The sequence below is a fragment of the Zalophus californianus genome, chromosome 5 (assembly GCF_009762305.2).
Source record: "Zalophus californianus isolate mZalCal1 chromosome 5, mZalCal1.pri.v2, whole genome shotgun sequence".
Taxonomy (NCBI): domain Eukaryota; kingdom Metazoa; phylum Chordata; class Mammalia; order Carnivora; family Otariidae; genus Zalophus; species Zalophus californianus.
In genome coordinates, this window is record NC_045599.1 from 60913582 (window position 1) to 60932325 (window position 18744).

An 18744-nucleotide genomic window follows, 5' to 3' on the forward strand; every position below is an offset into this window, starting at 1 on the left:
AGCCATCCTAAGTTTTCATCTCATGATCACAAAATGGCTGCTTGACTTCCAGGCATCTTGTCCACATTCCAAAGCTGAAGAAGGGTAAGGGTCAAAGGGCAAAAGATGTACACCATCTGTGTCTCTCCTGTTTTTTTTTTTTTTTTCTTTTCTTTTCAGTAAAACAATAGTTTTCCTTGGTGCCATATGACCCCAAATTGGGTCATATGGCTACCTCTGCTTGTGAGGGAAGCAACATTTTTTTTTTAGAGTTCACTGAAATTACAATAAAATCAAGGTTCTATTGGTAAAAAAGTCAGACTAACATAAGTTTCTATCTGTGACCCTGAACAATGACTTAACGTCTCTGTTTACTGGTTTTCTCATCTGTAAACTGGAAATTGGACCATAACTGTGCCTATCTTAGAGAGTTATTGTGAAGATTAAATGAGTCGATTTTCATAAATCACACAAAACGTAACACTATAAAAGTGTTCATGAAATACATTGGTAAAGGGGAGGGTGTCCGCCGGGGGGCCTCCCACTAAGCATGGCCATTCTGCATGGCAATTCTCTTCTGCAATAGCAGCCTGTTGAATATGACATCTGAAATTAGCTGTACTTCGGTGATTAAGGGAAGAGCAGCCGCCCTCACTTGGCAAGGCGCCGGGCTGCCCGGGAAAGCTTTGTAAGGTGATCCGTAGAGAGTGGGCCGGGGGCTAAACTCCTTAAAGTAACGAGACACAACCACAAGAATAGTAGCGGAGCTGCAGCTGGGATAGAGCGGCCTTTCCCAGCTTCCCTTGCAGCCACTGTGGCCACGGGACCACGCTTCTGCTCCTGGGAGTGAGTGGGAGTGCAGTGTTTGGACGGGGAAAGCCCCGGCCTTTGCCTTCTGCCCCTTCTCCCATCCCGTGGCAATGCTGGACTCCTCTGTGAAGATGCGAGAGCGACCAGGAAGCCCAGATCCCCGAATGAGTGTGCGATACAGAGCCACCCACTGACCTGGGCCGCCTACCCTGGACGGTTATATGCGAAAGGAAGAAACTTCTCATTTTGTTTGAGCCACTGCATTTGGGACTTATTCATTCCAGCCTTTTACCTCAACTAATACAATGACTATCATAATTGATTTTTTTTAAAAGGTTTTATTTATTTATTTGACAGAGACAGACACAGCGAGAGACGGAACACAAGCAGGAGGAGTGGGAGAGGGAGAAGCAGGCTCTCCGCCGAGGAGGGAGCCCCATGCGGGGCTCGATCCCAGGACGCTGGGATCAAGAGCTGAGCCAAAGGCAGACGCTTAACGGCTGAGCCACCTAGGCGCCCCTATCATCATTTGGTATTTAGGAAATGATAATAACATAGGCTACCTGTAGGGAGGGGAGCTGCGGTTGAGGGAGAGTGGTGGGAGGGAGTGTTGTTTTGTGTTTACTCCAGATCTAGAATTGTTGGAATTTGAACCATGGAAACGTAATACTTAAAAAAAAATTTCACCTGTACGTCAATTAAAAAACCTTAAAATGGAAATTATTTAGTTAAGTAGAAACGTTGATCTTGTACCACAGAAGTCTGTCCGTGATTGGCACTCAACCAGCCCTTATCTACCCCCTTACCTACGAATCCTGTGACCCGGGCAAGGGAAAAGAGGCTGGGTAAAGCTGGCAGAAAGGGGCAGCCAGGTGAATTCCTGAGTGGAAGGCAGAGCTGCAGTGCTCTGCCTGTCTCTGCCCAAGACCACTCATTGGCATGCCAGCAGTCGGACTCCTCATCCCCCAATTAGACTGTGCATCAGCGTGGAGGAGATGGGCCCTGCATGCAGATTGATGTCACATCCATTTCCTGAGCATCCGATGTGCCAAGATGGTATCTTTTAATAGGAGGCGCTCCAAGAGACTCGTCCTGAATTTTTGGTTGGATGAGCAAGGTGACATTTTATGCCAGTTGAAGGAGAATTCAGTTTGCATCTTTGTAACTTGAATTGATTTTTCCTGCCTCCTATAGTTTATGGTGCTAAGAAAGAGTGGTTTATTATTTTCCTATTGATGATTTCCAACAAAGCTCCCATTTCAGAGACAAAAGGAAAGGGGCAGTATAATATTGAGTGATTTTCTCCTTAGGGACAAAATAGGAGTCTCTTATTTAATGTGGAGCTAGGGAGGGCATTGTGTGATTGATAGTTCAGTTTCCTCAAAATCTAATGAATATTTGAAATTATTATTTTATTCCTGCTTTATGTTTTTTTTCCCATACAATGGCTCCTTTTATAAGCTCTGGCCCCTGGGAAAACCCAGATGGCATTTCCCCCTCCCAGGTGCCCTTGAACTCCGGGTATTTTTCCCAGGAGAATTTGTCAGTTGAAATATTTGGTAAATTAGTAACAGAAAAAGGAATCAAATAGTTTCAGAAACCACTTTTCAATAGTTTGAAAGTTAGAACATTAAAAAACTAATGCATTGTTGGTACCAGCTTAACTACCTCAGTTTAATCATCCCCTTTGGTTCTCAGTTGCCCACCAGACCAAGCTATGATTATGACCCTGAGGGTCCCTCGTACAGCTGACACAGGCCCTCCCAGCCTTGCGGCCCAGCATTCGCTGTGGGATTCATCCAGAGCCACGGCCAGACTGCTGCTGGTTCCTGGGGGCACATGGCCCATGACTTACCCCTCAGGTGCCACCTTGTCATGAAGTAACCTCCCCCCTTCAAGCAGACGCTGCAACCACAGTTTGTGGATTTGGGTCCACGTCCTGTGGACTTAGCGGCACAGAGCTAGTCTTCACCATCTTCATTGCTCTGCAGCGTCTGGTCCCAGCGCTGGCCCATAGTAAGTGCTTAGGAAAGTGAATTGCACTGAGGGGCTAAAGAAGTGAACCAAGGCCAGATTCTTCTCTGTCAAAAATGTGCTGTCTGATGGGGCTGGCACACCATGCCCATGGGCCAAGTCTAGCCGCTGCCTTTCTTGCAAGGCTCATGAACTAGCAAGGCTTTCACATTTTTAACTGGTTGGAAACTAGCAAAAGAATTATTTCATGACATTTGAAAATGATGTGAAATTTCAGTATTCATAGATCAAGTTTTATTGGAACCCAGCCACACCGTTGGTTTACATGTTGGTTGTTGCTGTCTTTCCAGTTTCACGCCGCAGTAGACTCCTTGCAATGGAGATCATAGGATCTGCCAAACGTGAAATAATTCAGTGTCACTTTACGGAAAGTTTGCTAGCCCCTGCTCTATAGGCTAAGGACTTTCAAATGGAAATATTCATTTTTGCTCTCTTCCAAATCTACAGCTGTGCTAGGAGCATAAATGGCTGTTATTTCCCCATTTTTAAAATACTATTTACTGGGGGCGCCTGGGTGGCCCAGTTGGTTAAGGGCCTGACTCTTGGTTTCCACTCAGGTCATGATCTCAGGGTCATGGGATGGGTTCCTGTGTCAAGCCCTGGGCTGGGTTCCATGCTTAGCATGGAGTCCGTTGTCCCTTCCCTCCCGCCCCTGACGTGTGTGCTCTCTCACATAAATAAATAAAGACTATTTACTGTTTTGGAATTTTCTGAGCAACAGTCCTATGTATGATAAGCCAGAAGTATTCAATTCCTGCCACCCTCAAGAACATTCAGCAGAGGTACATTTCAGTACATCAAATAAGTACCTGTGTCGTGCGGGTGGGAGGTGGCTCTCTGGAGATAATGCTGATGAGCAAGATTAACACAGTCCCTACCCTTGTGTTGCTAGTTCTAATGTGGGGAAAATTAAGCACTCCATAACACAAAGTATGATCATCGCTTTTTTTTTTTTTTTTTTTTTTTTTTTTTAATCTGACAGAGAGACAGTGAGAGAGGGAACACAAGCAGGGCGAGTGGGAGAGGGAGAAGCAGGCCTCCTGCTGAGCATGGAGCCCAGTGCAGGGTTCAATCTCAGGACCCTGGGATCATAAGCTGAGCCGAAGTCAGACACTTAACGACTAAGCCACCCAGGCGTCCCTGATCATTGTTTTCATAGAGAAGTTAGAAGGTACTCAGAGAATAGAAGGCAAGAATACCTTAGCTTGTCTGGGTAACATCAGGGAAGGCTTCTCAGAGGAGGGGACATTTCCAGTGAGACCTGAAGGATGAGTAGGTGTCATATTAGTGAAGAGTCTTTTACATGGAGAGAGACAAGCTTCTATCTTATTTAAGGTACTGTTATTTGAGTCTGCTATATGTGTCCAAACCTGTATCATAATGAATACATTCCTTTTTTTAAGATTTTATTTTTATGTAATCTCCACACCCAACATGGGGCTCAAACTCACAACCCTGAGATCAAGAGTTGCACACTCCACTGACGGAGCCAGCCAGGTGCCCCCATTTTCTTTGGACCACAGTAGACAGTTCCTTAAGCAATTAGAAGGACCCACTTCTCCTGTGAGACTGGGAGTCAGAGCCACTACGTGGCCCAGTGCAGGGAGGAGCTTTGTGTTCCAGGATAGAGGACTCTGGGTTGCTGGCCTGTTATTTCTCTTTAGGGAGGTCTTTGGTCGGGCCCTGAATATCTTAAAAATATATAAAAAATAAAAGGCCTTTTATGTGGGGATGCCACTGCAGTTTGTCGGACAAATTCCTCTCTGAACTTAGTGTTTATTCTAGAAGACTGTCTCAGTCCTTGAGCTCCTTGACAGAACTCTCTTTCCTTCTCTCTTCTAAATTTCTCTTCCACGTTGGCCATGGAAGGGGTCCTACCTAATGGCAGCAATCTGGTGGGAGTCTGCTTGCCACTTTTGTTTTCAGGGTGGAAAAATTGTTTCTGAGGTTTAGTGGATTTGCTTTGGAATGAGGCTGAGAGGGCTTAGCTCTAGTGTCTCTTCTGACATCTCTCACATAAATTCCAGATAATTCAGACATCCCAGCTAATCTCTAAAACCAGGACAATGCAAAGTCTTAGGGAAATTAACATCATCTCTGTGAAGAACTTTAGACCAGGACTAAACACCACATATTATTTTTTTACTTTAAAAATCAATAACAGCCTGTGCTCTGAATGAAGCTTTTTCCTTCCAGTGATTCGTTATTCATTTCAGATACTCACTTTGTCATCCAGAGGAGCCATGTAAATATGAAAAGCCAGCCCAATAAATTAGTTAGTATCCTGATGAATATGTTTTCATTAACTGGACCAATCCCTGATTCATATAAATCAATGAGGAGATGAAGTAATGCTGGAATAATCAATCAGCTGTAAACCTCTCCAGAACATAATTAACCTCTTACGGATGCCTCCAGGATGTGTTGAATTTGTAATCACAAGTGAGAAAACTGTGTAGTGAACATTTGTCAGTTTTGGTTGTCCAGCATCCAAACACTCTTTCTATTTTCGTGAGTGCAAGATGAATGGAGGTCAGGATCAGTCTTCCTACTCTGGAAGCTGGAGAGGAGCAGATAATCCAGCTTTGGACTCCTTGGACCTGTGTATGGACATCTGACCAGGGCTCAGCCAAACAGAAGCTCTTTCCCTGAGACTCTGGCCCTTCAGGGAGTGGTAATGAGGCCAGAGACATTCAAAGAGCATTCAGAGTGGCTGGATGGAATTAAGACTTCAGTGGATGGTGACAGGTATCCAGGGCTGATGATGCCAGAGCCAGCACCCTACGTGGACTGAACCTCTGGTGGGATCTTGACTGTGCCATGCACCCCTGAGTTCCTATTTCCAAGACTAATTCTCCAGTTTCCCTGAAATTCTTTGACATACCCAGTATCTTTCCAATAAATTTCTTTTTTGTATAAGTTAGTCAATGTTGTTTTTATTATTTGCAAAAACACTGGCTATTTCATACTCTATGTGAGAATAAGATACATGATATTATTCTGTACCTGGTCCAGTTCTAGACCAGGGAGAATTAATTTTTAAAACTACAGTTACTTTAAGGGTCCAACTGACAGGAAAGCATATATTTTACAAAGAATGTTGAGTTGTAACATGTTTGTTTAGTGCACTTAATTGCTACTCATTCTTTGAAAGGACAAAGGACCAATCAGAGACAGGCCACAGTGGTGTTTTAGAATTCAAAGGGACCTTGAAACCATCTCATCCAAACCCCTTATTTTACAAGTAAGAAAATTGAGGTTCAGGCTGGCTAAATGATTTATCCCAAACTGCATAGCCAATTATGGAAGAGCAGGGATTGCAATCAGACACCCACTCCTGGAGAATTGTTTTATTTGGCAGGAAAGACAGGCAGGGTGAAGAAGGGAGTGGCAAACACAGGTATCTAGTTTGCAGAACTGGGATCAAAAAATGTCTGTTTGGTTCCAAGGCCAGGGCAGTCACAGAATTAGGGACTCTGACTCTGGGGTCAGAGTGTTGCTACACAGAAAGGCTGGCTGGGGGTCGAGATGCTGCTGGAATGCAGGGTTGGCGAAGAGCAGGATAGTCTCAATGTGAGAACCAAGCCTGAATTTCTCCCATCCCTGAGATGTGCGGACAAGGAGCCTAAGTGTTTAAACACTTAAAAAAAAAATAAATAAATGCAAACCCTGTAGGAACTTGTCACTTTCTAAAACGCTCATGAATCCAGCTGTAACTCTTAGAACTTTGATTCCCTCTTTTTTTGGTCTGGGATATTGACATGCCTAGTAGAATCTCATTGCAAATGGACTTCTCACCCGTTGGTGACACTGTCTAGTTGTTAGGTAGAATTATCCCTTTAATTTGAGATGTTTGCTTTACTTTGTTAGGCAGATATTAGTTATATGGACACCCACCCCCCAAAAAGGAACTAACAAATCATTTAGAAGGGTGGAATTTGACTCCTTTAGGCTTGAAAATCAACATTTAAAATAAACCTGCTTTGGGGTGCCTGGTTGGCTCAGTCGGTTGAGCGTCTGCCTTCAGCTCAGGTCATGGTCTCAGGGTCCTGGGATGGAGTCCTGCATCCGGCTCCCTGCTCAGTGGGGAGTCTGCTTCTCCCTCTCCCTCTAACCCTCCCCCCTGCTCGTGTTCTCTCTCTCTCAAATAAATGGATGAATAGAATCTTTAAAAAAAAAAAGTAGGTTTTATAAAAAATAATAAACCTGCTTTCTCAAGCATCACTACCATACAGCATTTTTTCATGTCACATTATTGACAGATTAGATGTTTCCAAAGCACTGATGTACTTCAGGATAACTCATCTCTTCTGTATGATATTGCCATTTAGAATTGCTTTTTGCTTACCATTTGATACATGCCCAATATAGATCTTCTTACTCTTTTTTAAAGTTACATTGCTGGAGGAGCAAAGGATCTGCAATGAAAAACAAAGAACTGTCTCTAAACCAAGCTGGTGACTCTGTTGGGATTGGGGGTCTCCCAGAACAGAGAAGACTAGAGAATCCGGGCAAGACTGGGACAGGCCTTAGTGAGAGAAGTCTAGCACATGTTATGCCAGGAAGGAGAGCTGAGACAAGAGCTGTTCCTGCAAGGCTGAGGTCATAGCTCCTACTTAACAAATATGTAGAAGGAAGAAAGAAAACTAAGGAGTGATCACCTGGTTAATATACAATACTTAAACTATTTTTTTAAACTTTGAAGATATTTGGTGAGCATTTTTACAATGTAAAATAGTAGTGTGATGAAAGTAACTAATTGTTATATTCTGCATTAAAGTAATGTTTAGGTGATGATAACTAATCATGGTGCAATAGGATTATTTGATGGTTTATGGATTTAAGTCAAGGGTGTTCCATTTCTTAAAGATCAAGGAGGTTAAGAACTAGAAAATTAACTAAAACTTACTATCACTTTCAGTTTTTCTTTCAACTCAAAGGAAATAATTTTATTTATTTTTTAAATATTTATTTATTTATTTTAGAGAGAGAGAGAGAGCACTAGTGGGAGGGGTAGAGGGAGAGGGAGAGAGAATCTCAAGCAGACTCCACGCTGAGTGTGGAGCCTGATGTGGGGCTCTATCTCAGATCTCCCCATCCTGAGATCATGACCTGAGCCAAAACCAAGAGTCAGTTGCTCAACCAACTGCGCCACCCAGGTGCCCCCAAAGGAAATCATTTTAAAGCATGCAGTGTTAAAATGAATTATGAGGCCTTCATACAAATGTCATAGAATACATATCTTTAAATTCTATGGAAAGATATCTATGTGTGAAGGCTCCCTGGAATAAAAACTACCTTTTTTGGGGGGTTCGAACCCCTTTCTAGTGGTTGAATTTTTAGTGTTCCTTGATCCCAGTTAAGATTGATTGTGTTTGTGGGGTGCCTGGGTGGTGTAGTCGGTTAAGCTGGTTTCAGCTCTTGGTTTTGGCTCAGGTCGTGATCTCAGGGTCATGAGATTGAGCCCCACATCAGGCTCTGTGCTCAGCACAGAGTCTGCTTGAGATTCTCTCCCCTCTCCCTGCTCTTTCCGCTTGCGTGCACGCGCACTCTCTCTCAAATAAATACATAAATCTTAAAAAAAAATAAAGATTGATTATGTTTGTGACTAGGTAAGAGACCCAGGATATTACCAAAGCCACATTCTGTGCAGTTTTCTAGATCTTATGCAAGGTAAGACAATGATTGAATTCTAATTTGAAAAGACCAGGAAGACGTTTCCAGCATTCTAATAGATTCCAGTTCGCCATCTTGACCAGCACATGGTAATGAGTTAATCAGCATGGATGGAGTTGCCACTGGGCAGGTTATTTCTTGGAAATGGACTGGACACATTCCTTCCTCTGATCCCTTGCTTGTGCATTTTGTCCTTTCCTGCCTCCTCTTCTCCACTACACTTGTCTAAATCTCGCAGCTCCTTGCAAACCCAGCTCACCTCCTCCATGGAGCCTTTGCTGACCATCTCAACCACTGTGGCATACCCCTTTTGTGAGCTCCTATAATACTTGTAAGTAGTAGTCATTTGATCCTTGCTTTGTATGTGGGCTTCTCTTTATGTGCCTTCTCAGCAAAATGCTAATCTCTAACGTCCAGGGTCCTATCGCCCATCTCTCCATTGCCCACAGTGTCACCTCAGTACAGGCAATGAGCAGTGGATGCCTGATTGACAGCCCCACTCAGCATGGTGGCTCATTTTAAACTCTGTAAGAGAAAAAGAAAAACCAGCATGCAGCATCCAAACTCAGCTTGAGGCTTATGTTGGGATTCCCAAGATATTCCCATAGTCTCATAATAAATACCCTGTTAGCTTAGGCTAACATGAGAAGGCGTCTGTTACTTGCCTTACAAAGATAATGTGGGCCTGACAAAATGACATAAGGTCTAGAATGTGGTTGTAAAAGGCAATGTATAACTTCTCAGGTGATCACTGATTTGAACAGGAAGCCTTGGAAGCCCCTAGAATTGATGAAATGACTCAGAAAGCTTTTACTGAGTCTTGAGTGTATGGCAAGATTCTAAGTTTATGAGTATAGCAAATGCTTTTGGGGCTCATGTCATATCCCCTTGGGTCACCCCTAATTTTAGTCAGGCTCCAATGACCTAATAGTGATGTTGAGAATGCAGCCTTTGTTTATTTATTTTTTAAAAATTTTATTTATTTATTTGACAGAGAGCACAAGTAGAGGGAGCAACAGAGGGAGAGGGCGAAGCAGGATCCCTGCCAAGCGGGGGGGGGGTTCCAGAATTATTATTTCTTTTGGTATTTTATTAATTTCATATCTTACTAAAGTGTTCTGTTCTTAGCTAAGTATGAAGAGGTGGGATTGGGCACATTTTGTACCACATCCTTAGTGATCTGTAATTATATCCTGTCATTCAAATGCTATTCTATTCAACTTTGCAGAGCTTAAACATCCCTTAACATTTTACTTCTCCTAATACTAAATGGAACACTTAGGTGTTCACAAAATTATCTTGGAACATGTCATGAGAATAAACAAAATGAATTGAAGTTATCATTTTGTACTTGGGGCCAATTATTTTAAAGGAAAAAGAAAGGGAACTTAATTTTTTCATCACAAAACTAATATAACAATATTTTAAAAATTGGGGGATGAATAAATACATCATCCATAGAAACATACTATTAAAACTTGCTATTGTACTTTTGTAAATTTTTATGATTGGCCATATTATAGATATATTTTTTTACACAATTGTAGCACTCAAAAATTTTTGATTTAAATCCTTTATTGAGCCAATTTTGGAGCTTTAAGAAGTCATCTTGAGGAATTTGTTCATCACATATAGTATTCTGGGATTACAGGTCTTCACTATCCACTAGACAGGGTTCTAAGGGAAGGGTGTTTTCCTGGTTCCCTTTCTTGAGTCACCTATGTCTTCTAGCCTCTTTTAGGTCAGGGAATCTTGGTTGTCACATTTATTAAGGAGGTCACTCTAAAATTTCTTAAAATACCAAGCTTTTAAAACGTTTTAATGATTTTTTTTAAAGCTTTGTTTAAGAGAAATATGCACCATAAAAGCAAGGCATTGGTTGGACTTGCATTTCAGAGTCTGGGCAAGACCCTTCTTCACTCTTATGTTTTTATTTTTATTTTCTTCCAAGTCTTATAATAATAAGAATTTACCTTCAGAGATGATGGTGGGCCTCAGTGTGGGTCTTGGCGTTTATTTTCACTGTGCTTTCAGTGAATTTTTACTAGGAATACTCCTGTCTTTCAATCCTCTGGAGTTTTTCTGTTATTATTTCTTTAATAATTTATTTGTTTCCATTTTCCCTATTCTGTTTTTTTTATCTTATATTTTTAGCGTATTAATCCTCTTGGATTAATCATGTATATAATTTCTCTCCTATTATGAATCTTTTTGTCTTTACTACTTTTGGCAGGATTTTCTCAGATTTATCTTTCAACTTTGGAAGAGATTTTTTTCATTACTAATATATTTAAATTTTTTATTTATTAACTTTTAACAACTGGTATTTATTGAAAATATCAAAAGAAAGTACTTCATATATACAGTTGCCAGCAGAACCAGGTAGCTCAGTAGTATAATAATGGCTAAGGACGCCTGGGTGGCTCAGTCAGTTGAGCGTCTGCCTTCAGCTCAGGTCATGATCCCAGGGTCCTGGGGTCGAGTCCCGTGTCGGGCTCCCTGCTCAGTGAGGAGCCTGCTTCTCCCTCTGCCTGCTGCTCCCCCTGCTTGTGCTCTCTCTCTCTCAAATAAATAAATAAAATCTTAAAAAAAAAAGGTGGCTTATCAGGCAGTCTGCTGAATGGAATATGCTGCTAAGGAAGCAGAAGTGTAGCCAGGATACACTGATCATTGACTTTTTTCCTTTTTTTTTTGGTGAGAACTAACATAATATTTTTTTAATTTCCAAGAACTCTTTTTCGGCACCTGAATATTTTTTTTCTATAGTATCACTCTTATTTCACAGATAACATTATCTTGTTTACTCTGAGGCTATTAATAAGATCATTTTGAAATTCTCTTCTTTTCATTTTCTCTGAGTTCGGATTTTCCACATCACATTCTCACAGTTTTAAATCTAGTGGAAGAGAGTCTTTAAAAATGTAAGCAAGGGGCGCCTGCCTGGGTGGCTCAGTCGTTAAGTGTCTGCCTTCGGCTCAGGTCATGATCCCAGGGTCCTGGGATGGAGCCCCGCATCAGGCTCCCTGCTCCGCGGGGAGCCTGCTTCTCCCTCTCCCACTCCCCCTGCTTGTGCTCCCTCTCTCACTGTGTCTCTCTCTGTCAAATAAATAAATAAAATCTTTAAAAAAATAAAATAAAATAAAAATGTAAGCAAAGGGGCGGCTGGGTGGCTCAGTTGGTTAAGCACTTGCCTTCGGCTCAGGTCATGATCCCAGGATCCTAGGATCGAGCCCTGCATCGGGCTCCCTGCTCAGCGGGAAGCCTGCTTCTCCCTCTCCCTCTGCTGCTCTCCCTGCTCCTGTTCACTCTCACTCTCAAATAAATAAATAAAATAAAATAAAAATACTTTTTAAAAAATGAAGCAAAAATTCCCAGAGTTTGATTCCATGGTCTCTGATTGGCTCCACTTGGGTTATTTGCTCATTTTTGAACCAGGTACTGTGTAGGGAGATTCAGTTTTCACAGTTGGTTGGGTGTGGATCGGTGTTCTTCCCCTAGCGCTAGACCGAGAGCTCTATCAAAACTGAAAGTGAGAGAGGAGTCGGTCTTCAAAGAAAACGAGGCTGTTACTAAGGGAAAGAGCCAAGGGATACTGGATGGCCCAAAAATAGTAAATATGCTCACTAAAGTGCCTGGCACAGGGCTTTCCTCTGCAACAAGCTAGCCTAGAGCTCAAAAAGCCAGTGTCTGAATTCCTGCAGTGACCACTTACTCTCAATTTCAAGGAACCCAGCTAATATCCAGACAACACTACTTTTTATCTTTATTTATTTTTTATTTTTATTTTTTTTTAAAGATTTTATTCATTTATTTGAGAGAGAGAGAGAGAGAGAAACAGCATGAGAGGGGAGAAGGTCAGAGGGAGAAGCAGGCTCCCCGCTGAGCCGGGAGCCTGATGTGAGGCTCGATCCCAGGACTCCGGGATCATGACCTGAGCCAAAGGCAGTCGCTTAACCAACTGAGCCACCCAGGCGCCCGACAACACTACTTTTTAACAAAGTCTTACATTATGCCAAAGTCTAGCTTCCTTCAGCTTCTTCTGTGATCTCTGTCCTTTGGGCCTTTGAGTTAAGTGATGGCAGTGCTCATGTTCCCAGGTCTGTCTTTTCAGACTCAGCATCTCCTGTTGCCATAGCTATTCCTAACCTGACAGCATTTTGAATCCTTTCTCTATCTTAGATCTCTCTTTTTTCCTCTAGGTTTGTGCATTTTGGTGTAGCATGAGCAGCCTAGTATAGAGTATCGTCATGTAGTACAGTTGATTCCAATTGGTTTCTGAATGTAATCTAAGAATATGTAAATAACTCACTTATTCACTCACTATGTATTCAACCTAGAACACTGGTCCACTAGAACCACTAATGAAACCCACAGACCCTGCTTGTGTGCGGTGGCCCCGAGCAGCTGAGCTCACCGGCCCTCGCCTGCCCCATCCCCAGCCAGGCCCCCCCCCCCCCCCCCCCCCCCCCCCCCCCCGTCACGGTTGTTTATTGTGGTGCTTGAGGCTATGAGTGTTGCTACCCTAAGCTCAAGAAGGTAGAAGATGAGTTCCCCAGATGCCTGGACATCTGCGGCAAGGGCCACTGGCTTCTTAGAAGTGAACAGAGGGGATGGCTACGTGGACACGGAGAGCAAGTTTCTGAAGCTTGTGGCCACCATCAGGGCCACCTTGGCTCAGGGCTAATGTGCCCTGAAGGCCGAGTCAGGTGACCTTGGCCCGGCCCCTCGTGGCAGATGCTTCAGGACAGGAAGGACTGAAATGTCTCGTGGACGTCTGGGCTTTCCCTGATGGCCCTGCGGCCACTGGGTGGGAGCAGAGACTGACGCCCATGGTCCCTGCCCTCGTGTGTGTGTGTGTGTGTGTGTGTGTGTGTGTCCCCGGGAGTGTAGCTCTGTGCCCTGCCTGCCTTGCTCCTTCCTCTCCCCACTTTCCCCCTGTATCTCCCAGCCCTGTGGCCACTCTCTGGCATTTGGGGTGGTCGGGTTTGGGGCTTCCTTCTCAGGGGGTGGCCGAGAGAGGCATCTGGGTGAGTGAGTTGCAGATTTCAGCAGTGTTGGCAATGGTTCACTATTCAGTAAACATTGGATGAGTTTAACAAGGAAGGAAGGAAGTTAAAAATCCTGATACCCAGGCCACGCACCAGACCACAGTTGGGCTCTCTGGGATGAGGGGATGAGAACTCAGGCGTTTTTAAAGCTCCCCAGGTGGTTCTAATGTGCAGCTGGAGTGGAGAACCCCACTGCTCTACTATGTAACAGACCTCCTTAAAAATATAATCTCAGTGCTCACAGGTTTCTTTAATGTATGTTTTTTTTTAAAGATTTTATTTATTTATTTGACACAGAGAGAGACACAGCGAGAGAGGGAACACAAGCAGGGGGAGCGGGAGAGGGAGCAGCAGGCTTCCCGCTGAGCAGGGAGCCCGATGTGGGACTCGATCCCAGGACCCTGGGATCATGACCCAAGCCGAAGGCAGACCCTCAACGACAGAGCCACTCAGGCTCCCCAATGTATGTTTTTTAGAAAATGAATTTGAAGCATATTTGCATCATTTGCCTCTGGCTAACCTTATTCACTTTCTGTATAGACTATTCATCAAGTCACATTAGGGAAACCTAGGGCAAATAGCCATTTGGCCATGTGTATTTATTGAGGTTTCTGGAAAAGGTGATTATATTAATACTGGTTGAAGCCTTACTTTTATGTAATTTTCTCAGTTTGGTTGATAACTCCTGGAGGATAGTGTCTCGAGTTTATTTAATTGACCTCACGCAGCATCAAGAGTAATGTTATGTTCTGGCTTTTGAAATGACTTTGAAGAGCTTTTGAAATTATTTTCAACCAAAAAATGTAGTCTCTTAGGACTATGAATTAGAAGCCATCGTGAAGCTGCTGAGTTTTATAGAAAAGCCTTCGTTTAGACTGACATTTATCTTGTAACGTGGCAGTAGAAAAAATTCTGAAACATTTGCCGAACAAAGGTTAAGGCCAAACTTACTCAGTGTGATGTTTATAAAGCATAAATCTGCACAAAAAGGGGGTAGATTTATTATTTATGTTTAACTACAGTGTCTACTGTGTGTTGTAAAATGTCATATTAAATAAAGTAGACTCACTGAGGAAAAAGGGAAAGGAGGGAGGTTGAATATAAGGGAGGGAGGAAGTCTAGTGAATCTTTGTGGCAGCCTTCTTTCTTTATTTTTTTTAAATTTCATTGTTATGTTAGTCACCATACAATACATCATTAGTTTTTGATGTGGTGATCCACGATCCATTGTTTTCGTATAATACCCAGTGCTCCATGCAGTACATGCCCTCCTTAATACCCATCACCGAGCTAACCCATCACCCCTCCCCCCTCCCCTCTAGAACCCTGTTTGTTTCTCAGAGTCCATGGTCTCTCATGGTTCGTCTCTCCCTCCGATTTCCCTGCTTCATTTTTCCCTTCCTTCTCCTAGTGTCCTCCATGCTATTCCGTATGTTCCACAAATAAGTGAAACCATATGATAATTGACTTTCTCTGCTTAACTTATTTCACTTAGCATCATCTCCTCCAGTCCCATCCATGTGGTTGTAAAAGTTGGGTATTCATCCTTTCTGATAGCTGAGTAATATTCCATTGTATATATGGACCACATCTTCTTTATCCATTCATCTGTTGAAGGGCATCTTGGCTCTTTCCACAGTTTGACTATTGTGGACATCGCTGCTATGAACACTGGGGTGCATATGGCCCTTCTTTTCACTACATCTGTGTCTTTGGGGTAAATACCCAGTAGTGCAATTGCTGGATCATAGGGTAGCTCTATTTTTAAATTTTTGAGGCACCTCCACACTGTTTTCCAAAGTGGCTGTACCAACTTGCATTCCCACCAACAGTGTAAGAGGGTTCCCCTTTCTCCACAACCTCTCCAACATTTGTTGTTTCTTTCCCTGTCCATTTTTGCCATTCTAACTGGTTGTAAGGTGGTATCTCAATGTGGTTTTGATTTGAATTTCCCTGATGGCTAATGATGATGAACATTTTTTCATGTGTCTGTTAGCCATTTGTATGTCTTCTTCAGAGAAGTGTCTTTTCATATCTTCTGCCCACTTTTTGACTTGTTTTTTGGGTGTTGAGTTTGAGAAGTTCTTTATAGATCTTGGATACCAGCCCTTTATCTGTAGCGTCATTTGCAAATATCTTCTCCCATTCTGTGGGTTGCCTCTGTTTTGTTGACCGTTTCCTTTGCTGTGCAGAAGCTTTTTATCTTGATGAAGTCCCAAAAGTTCATTTTTGCTTTGTTTCCCTAGCTTTTGGAGATGTATCTTGAAAGAAGTTGCTGTGGCCGATGTCAAAGAGGTTACTGCCTATGTTCTCCTCTAGGATGTTGATGGATTCCTGTCTCACATTGAGGTCTTCATCCACTTTGAGTTTATCTTTGTGAATGGTGTTAGAGAATGGTCGAGTTTCATTCTTCTGGCAGCCTTCCTTAAACTGTCTCCTGACATTTCCTGACTTTAGAACATTTTTGCCAATTTTTATTTTGAATATTTTCAAACATGGAGAAAAGTTGAAAAGAATATTGTAGTGACATCTGTATATCCTTACCTATCCCCAATGCCTGAAAACCACGAGAGCTGATGGTGTAGCCCTTGTTCAAAGGCCAGCATTCCTGAGATCCAGGAAGAGCCAGTATTTCAGTTCAAGTCCAAACGCAGCAACAAAAGTTGATATTCCACTTTGAAGGCAGTCAGGCAGGAAGAAGTTTCTCTTACTTGGGGCAAGATCAACCTTTCCTTCTATCAGGCCTTCAACTGATTGGATAAGACCCACTCACTTGACGGGGGGGGGGGGGTAACTGTCTACCTATTTAAATGCTAATCTCATCCAAAAACACCCTCACAGAAACATCTAGACTAATGTTTGACCAGATATACCTGGACACCTCATGGCCCAGTTGACACATATAATTACTAATTGTTTTAGTTTTCTATTGCTGCACAAAAGTATTATCACACACTTAGTAGCTTAAAACCAACACATATTTGTTATCTCAGGATTTCTGTGAGTCAGGATCCTGGGCGTGGCTTAGCTGGGTCCTGTTCTTAGTGTCTCACAAGGCTGCACAGGGTGTCCACCAGGGCTTTGGTCTCATCTGAGACTTGACTGGGAAAGGATCTGTTTCTAAGTTCACTCAGGTTGTTGGCAGACTTCAGTTCTTTGAGGGCTTTGATTTCTTTTTATTTTCTTTTAAGATTTTATTTATTTATTTGAGAGAGAGAGAGAGCATGAGCAGGGGCAGCAACAGAGGGAGAGGGAGAAGCAGACTCCCCGCTGAGCAGGGAACCCAATGCGGGGCTCAATCCCAGGACCCTGGGATCATGACCTGAGCTGAAGGCAGACACTTAACCGACTGAGTCACCCAGTCACCCAGAGGGCTTTGATATCTTGCTGGCTGTCAGCCGGAAGCCATCCTCAGCTCCCAGAGGCCACTACCGTTGCTTGCCATTGGGATTCCCTGACATGGCCAGTAACTTCCTCAAAGGTAACAAGGGATGGGGGACTCCACTCTGAGAGAAGTCACAGTCTTATGTAATTTAATTACATAATCAGGTGCATAAACATTTATATCCTGTCACCTTCACCATATTTTATTCTCTCGAAATAAGTCACAGGCCTGCTGACACTCAAGGAGAAGTCACATAAGAGCATGAACACCACGAGGTGGGGATCATGGGAGCCACTTGAAGCCTGTGCACCACAGTTCTCTATTTAGATTTAAGAACTGTTACATTTTGCCATATCTGCCTTCTCTCTATCTTCCCCCCCAACACACACACACAGACACATGCAAACACACACATTTTTGTCGAACTACTTAAAAATACTTGTCATGATTAACATTACCCTCTAAATACTCATTTATCTCCTAAGAATAGTGCATTTCTACATAACTATGATACTATTTTCAAGAAAACTAACAATTACTTTCAAGAAAATTAATAATTCCATTCAATCATTTAATATTCAGATCAGCTTCAAATTTCCCCAAACACATTTTTTATAAATTTTTGAAAACCAAGATTCAGTCAGGTTTCATGCATTACTTTTGGTTGTCATTTCCATTTCTTAGTCTAACTTAGTTATACCACCAAATTAAAAAAAAATTGGATTCTATTGTACATACAGAAGAGTACAAAAATCACTGGAAATGGTATCCAGCATTATAAGGAAGAAAAAGAAATAATGAGTCTAAAGACTGTAAAGGAAGAAAGAAAACTGTCTTTATAGATGACATGATTGTATATCTATAATGAAAACCCCAAAGAATCTGTAAACCATTAGAATAAAAAATTCAGCAAGATCTCTTGATATAAGGTCATTGTGCAGAAATCATTTCTATATACTAGCAACAAAAAATGAAAATGAAATGTAAAAAATATCAATTATAATACCACGACAAAGCAGCAAATTCCCAGAAACAAACCCAACAAAAGAAGTGTAAGACCTCTCTATACTGAAAATTATAAAATGCTGATGAGAGAAATTAAAGAAGACCTAAATAAATGGAAAGATGTTAATTTTCAAAAATTAATCTTTAGATTTATAATAATTCCAATCAAAGTCCCAGCAGGCATTTTTGTGGAAATTGACAAGGTGATTCTAAAATTTATGTGGAACTGCAAACCATCAGGCAAGGCAATGTTGAATAAGACCAAATTTGGAGGATTTATACTGTAAGATTTCAAGACTGACAATAAAGCTAGAATAATCAAGATGGTATGGTATTAGCTTAAGGAAAGACAGTTCTGTGGAATAAAATAGAGAGTCTAGAAATATATGCAAGCAGATATTGTCACTTGATACATGATAAAAGCACCACTGCAATCCAATGGGGGAAAATATAACCTTTTCATAGATGGCCTTGGAGCAACGGGATATTTATATAGGGAAAAAAAAGGAAACTTGATCTCATCTCACATCATATACAAAAATTAATTTCAGGTGTATCATAGACCTGGAGGTGTGAAGAGCAACAATACAATCTCTAAAAGAGAAGAGAGGAAGGAGTCTCCCTGAATGTAGAGAGGCAAACATTTCTGAAACAGTAAACAAAAAGCGTTAACCATAAAAGAAGAAAAAACCCTGATAATTGAACTTCATTAAAATAATGAATGTTCACGAGAAGACACAATTAGGAAAGTAAAAGAAAGCCACAGATTGAGAAGATAGCTTCAGCGCTTATATTTGACAAAGTTCT

General features: G+C 42.1%; 1 protein-coding gene and 1 pseudogene across 1 annotated transcript in view; one reads left to right on the plus strand and one right to left on the minus strand.

Annotated features, from left to right (window-relative positions):
* Window positions 1–3035: 3035 nt before the first annotated feature.
* Window positions 3036–18744, minus strand: part of DHFR (dihydrofolate reductase) — a 47655-nt gene continuing 31946 nt past the window's right edge. Inside the window, exons 6-7 of the mRNA XM_027606124.1 lie at window positions 4023–4084; window positions 3036–3155 (exon numbers count right to left, since the gene is read on the minus strand). Coding sequence (XP_027461925.1) covers window positions 4057–4084 — 28 coding nt within the window. The 3' untranslated portion in view covers window positions 3036–3155; window positions 4023–4056. The remainder of the gene's footprint in view (window positions 3156–4022; window positions 4085–18744) is intronic.
* Window positions 12970–13183, plus strand: LOC113929181 (annotated as a pseudogene).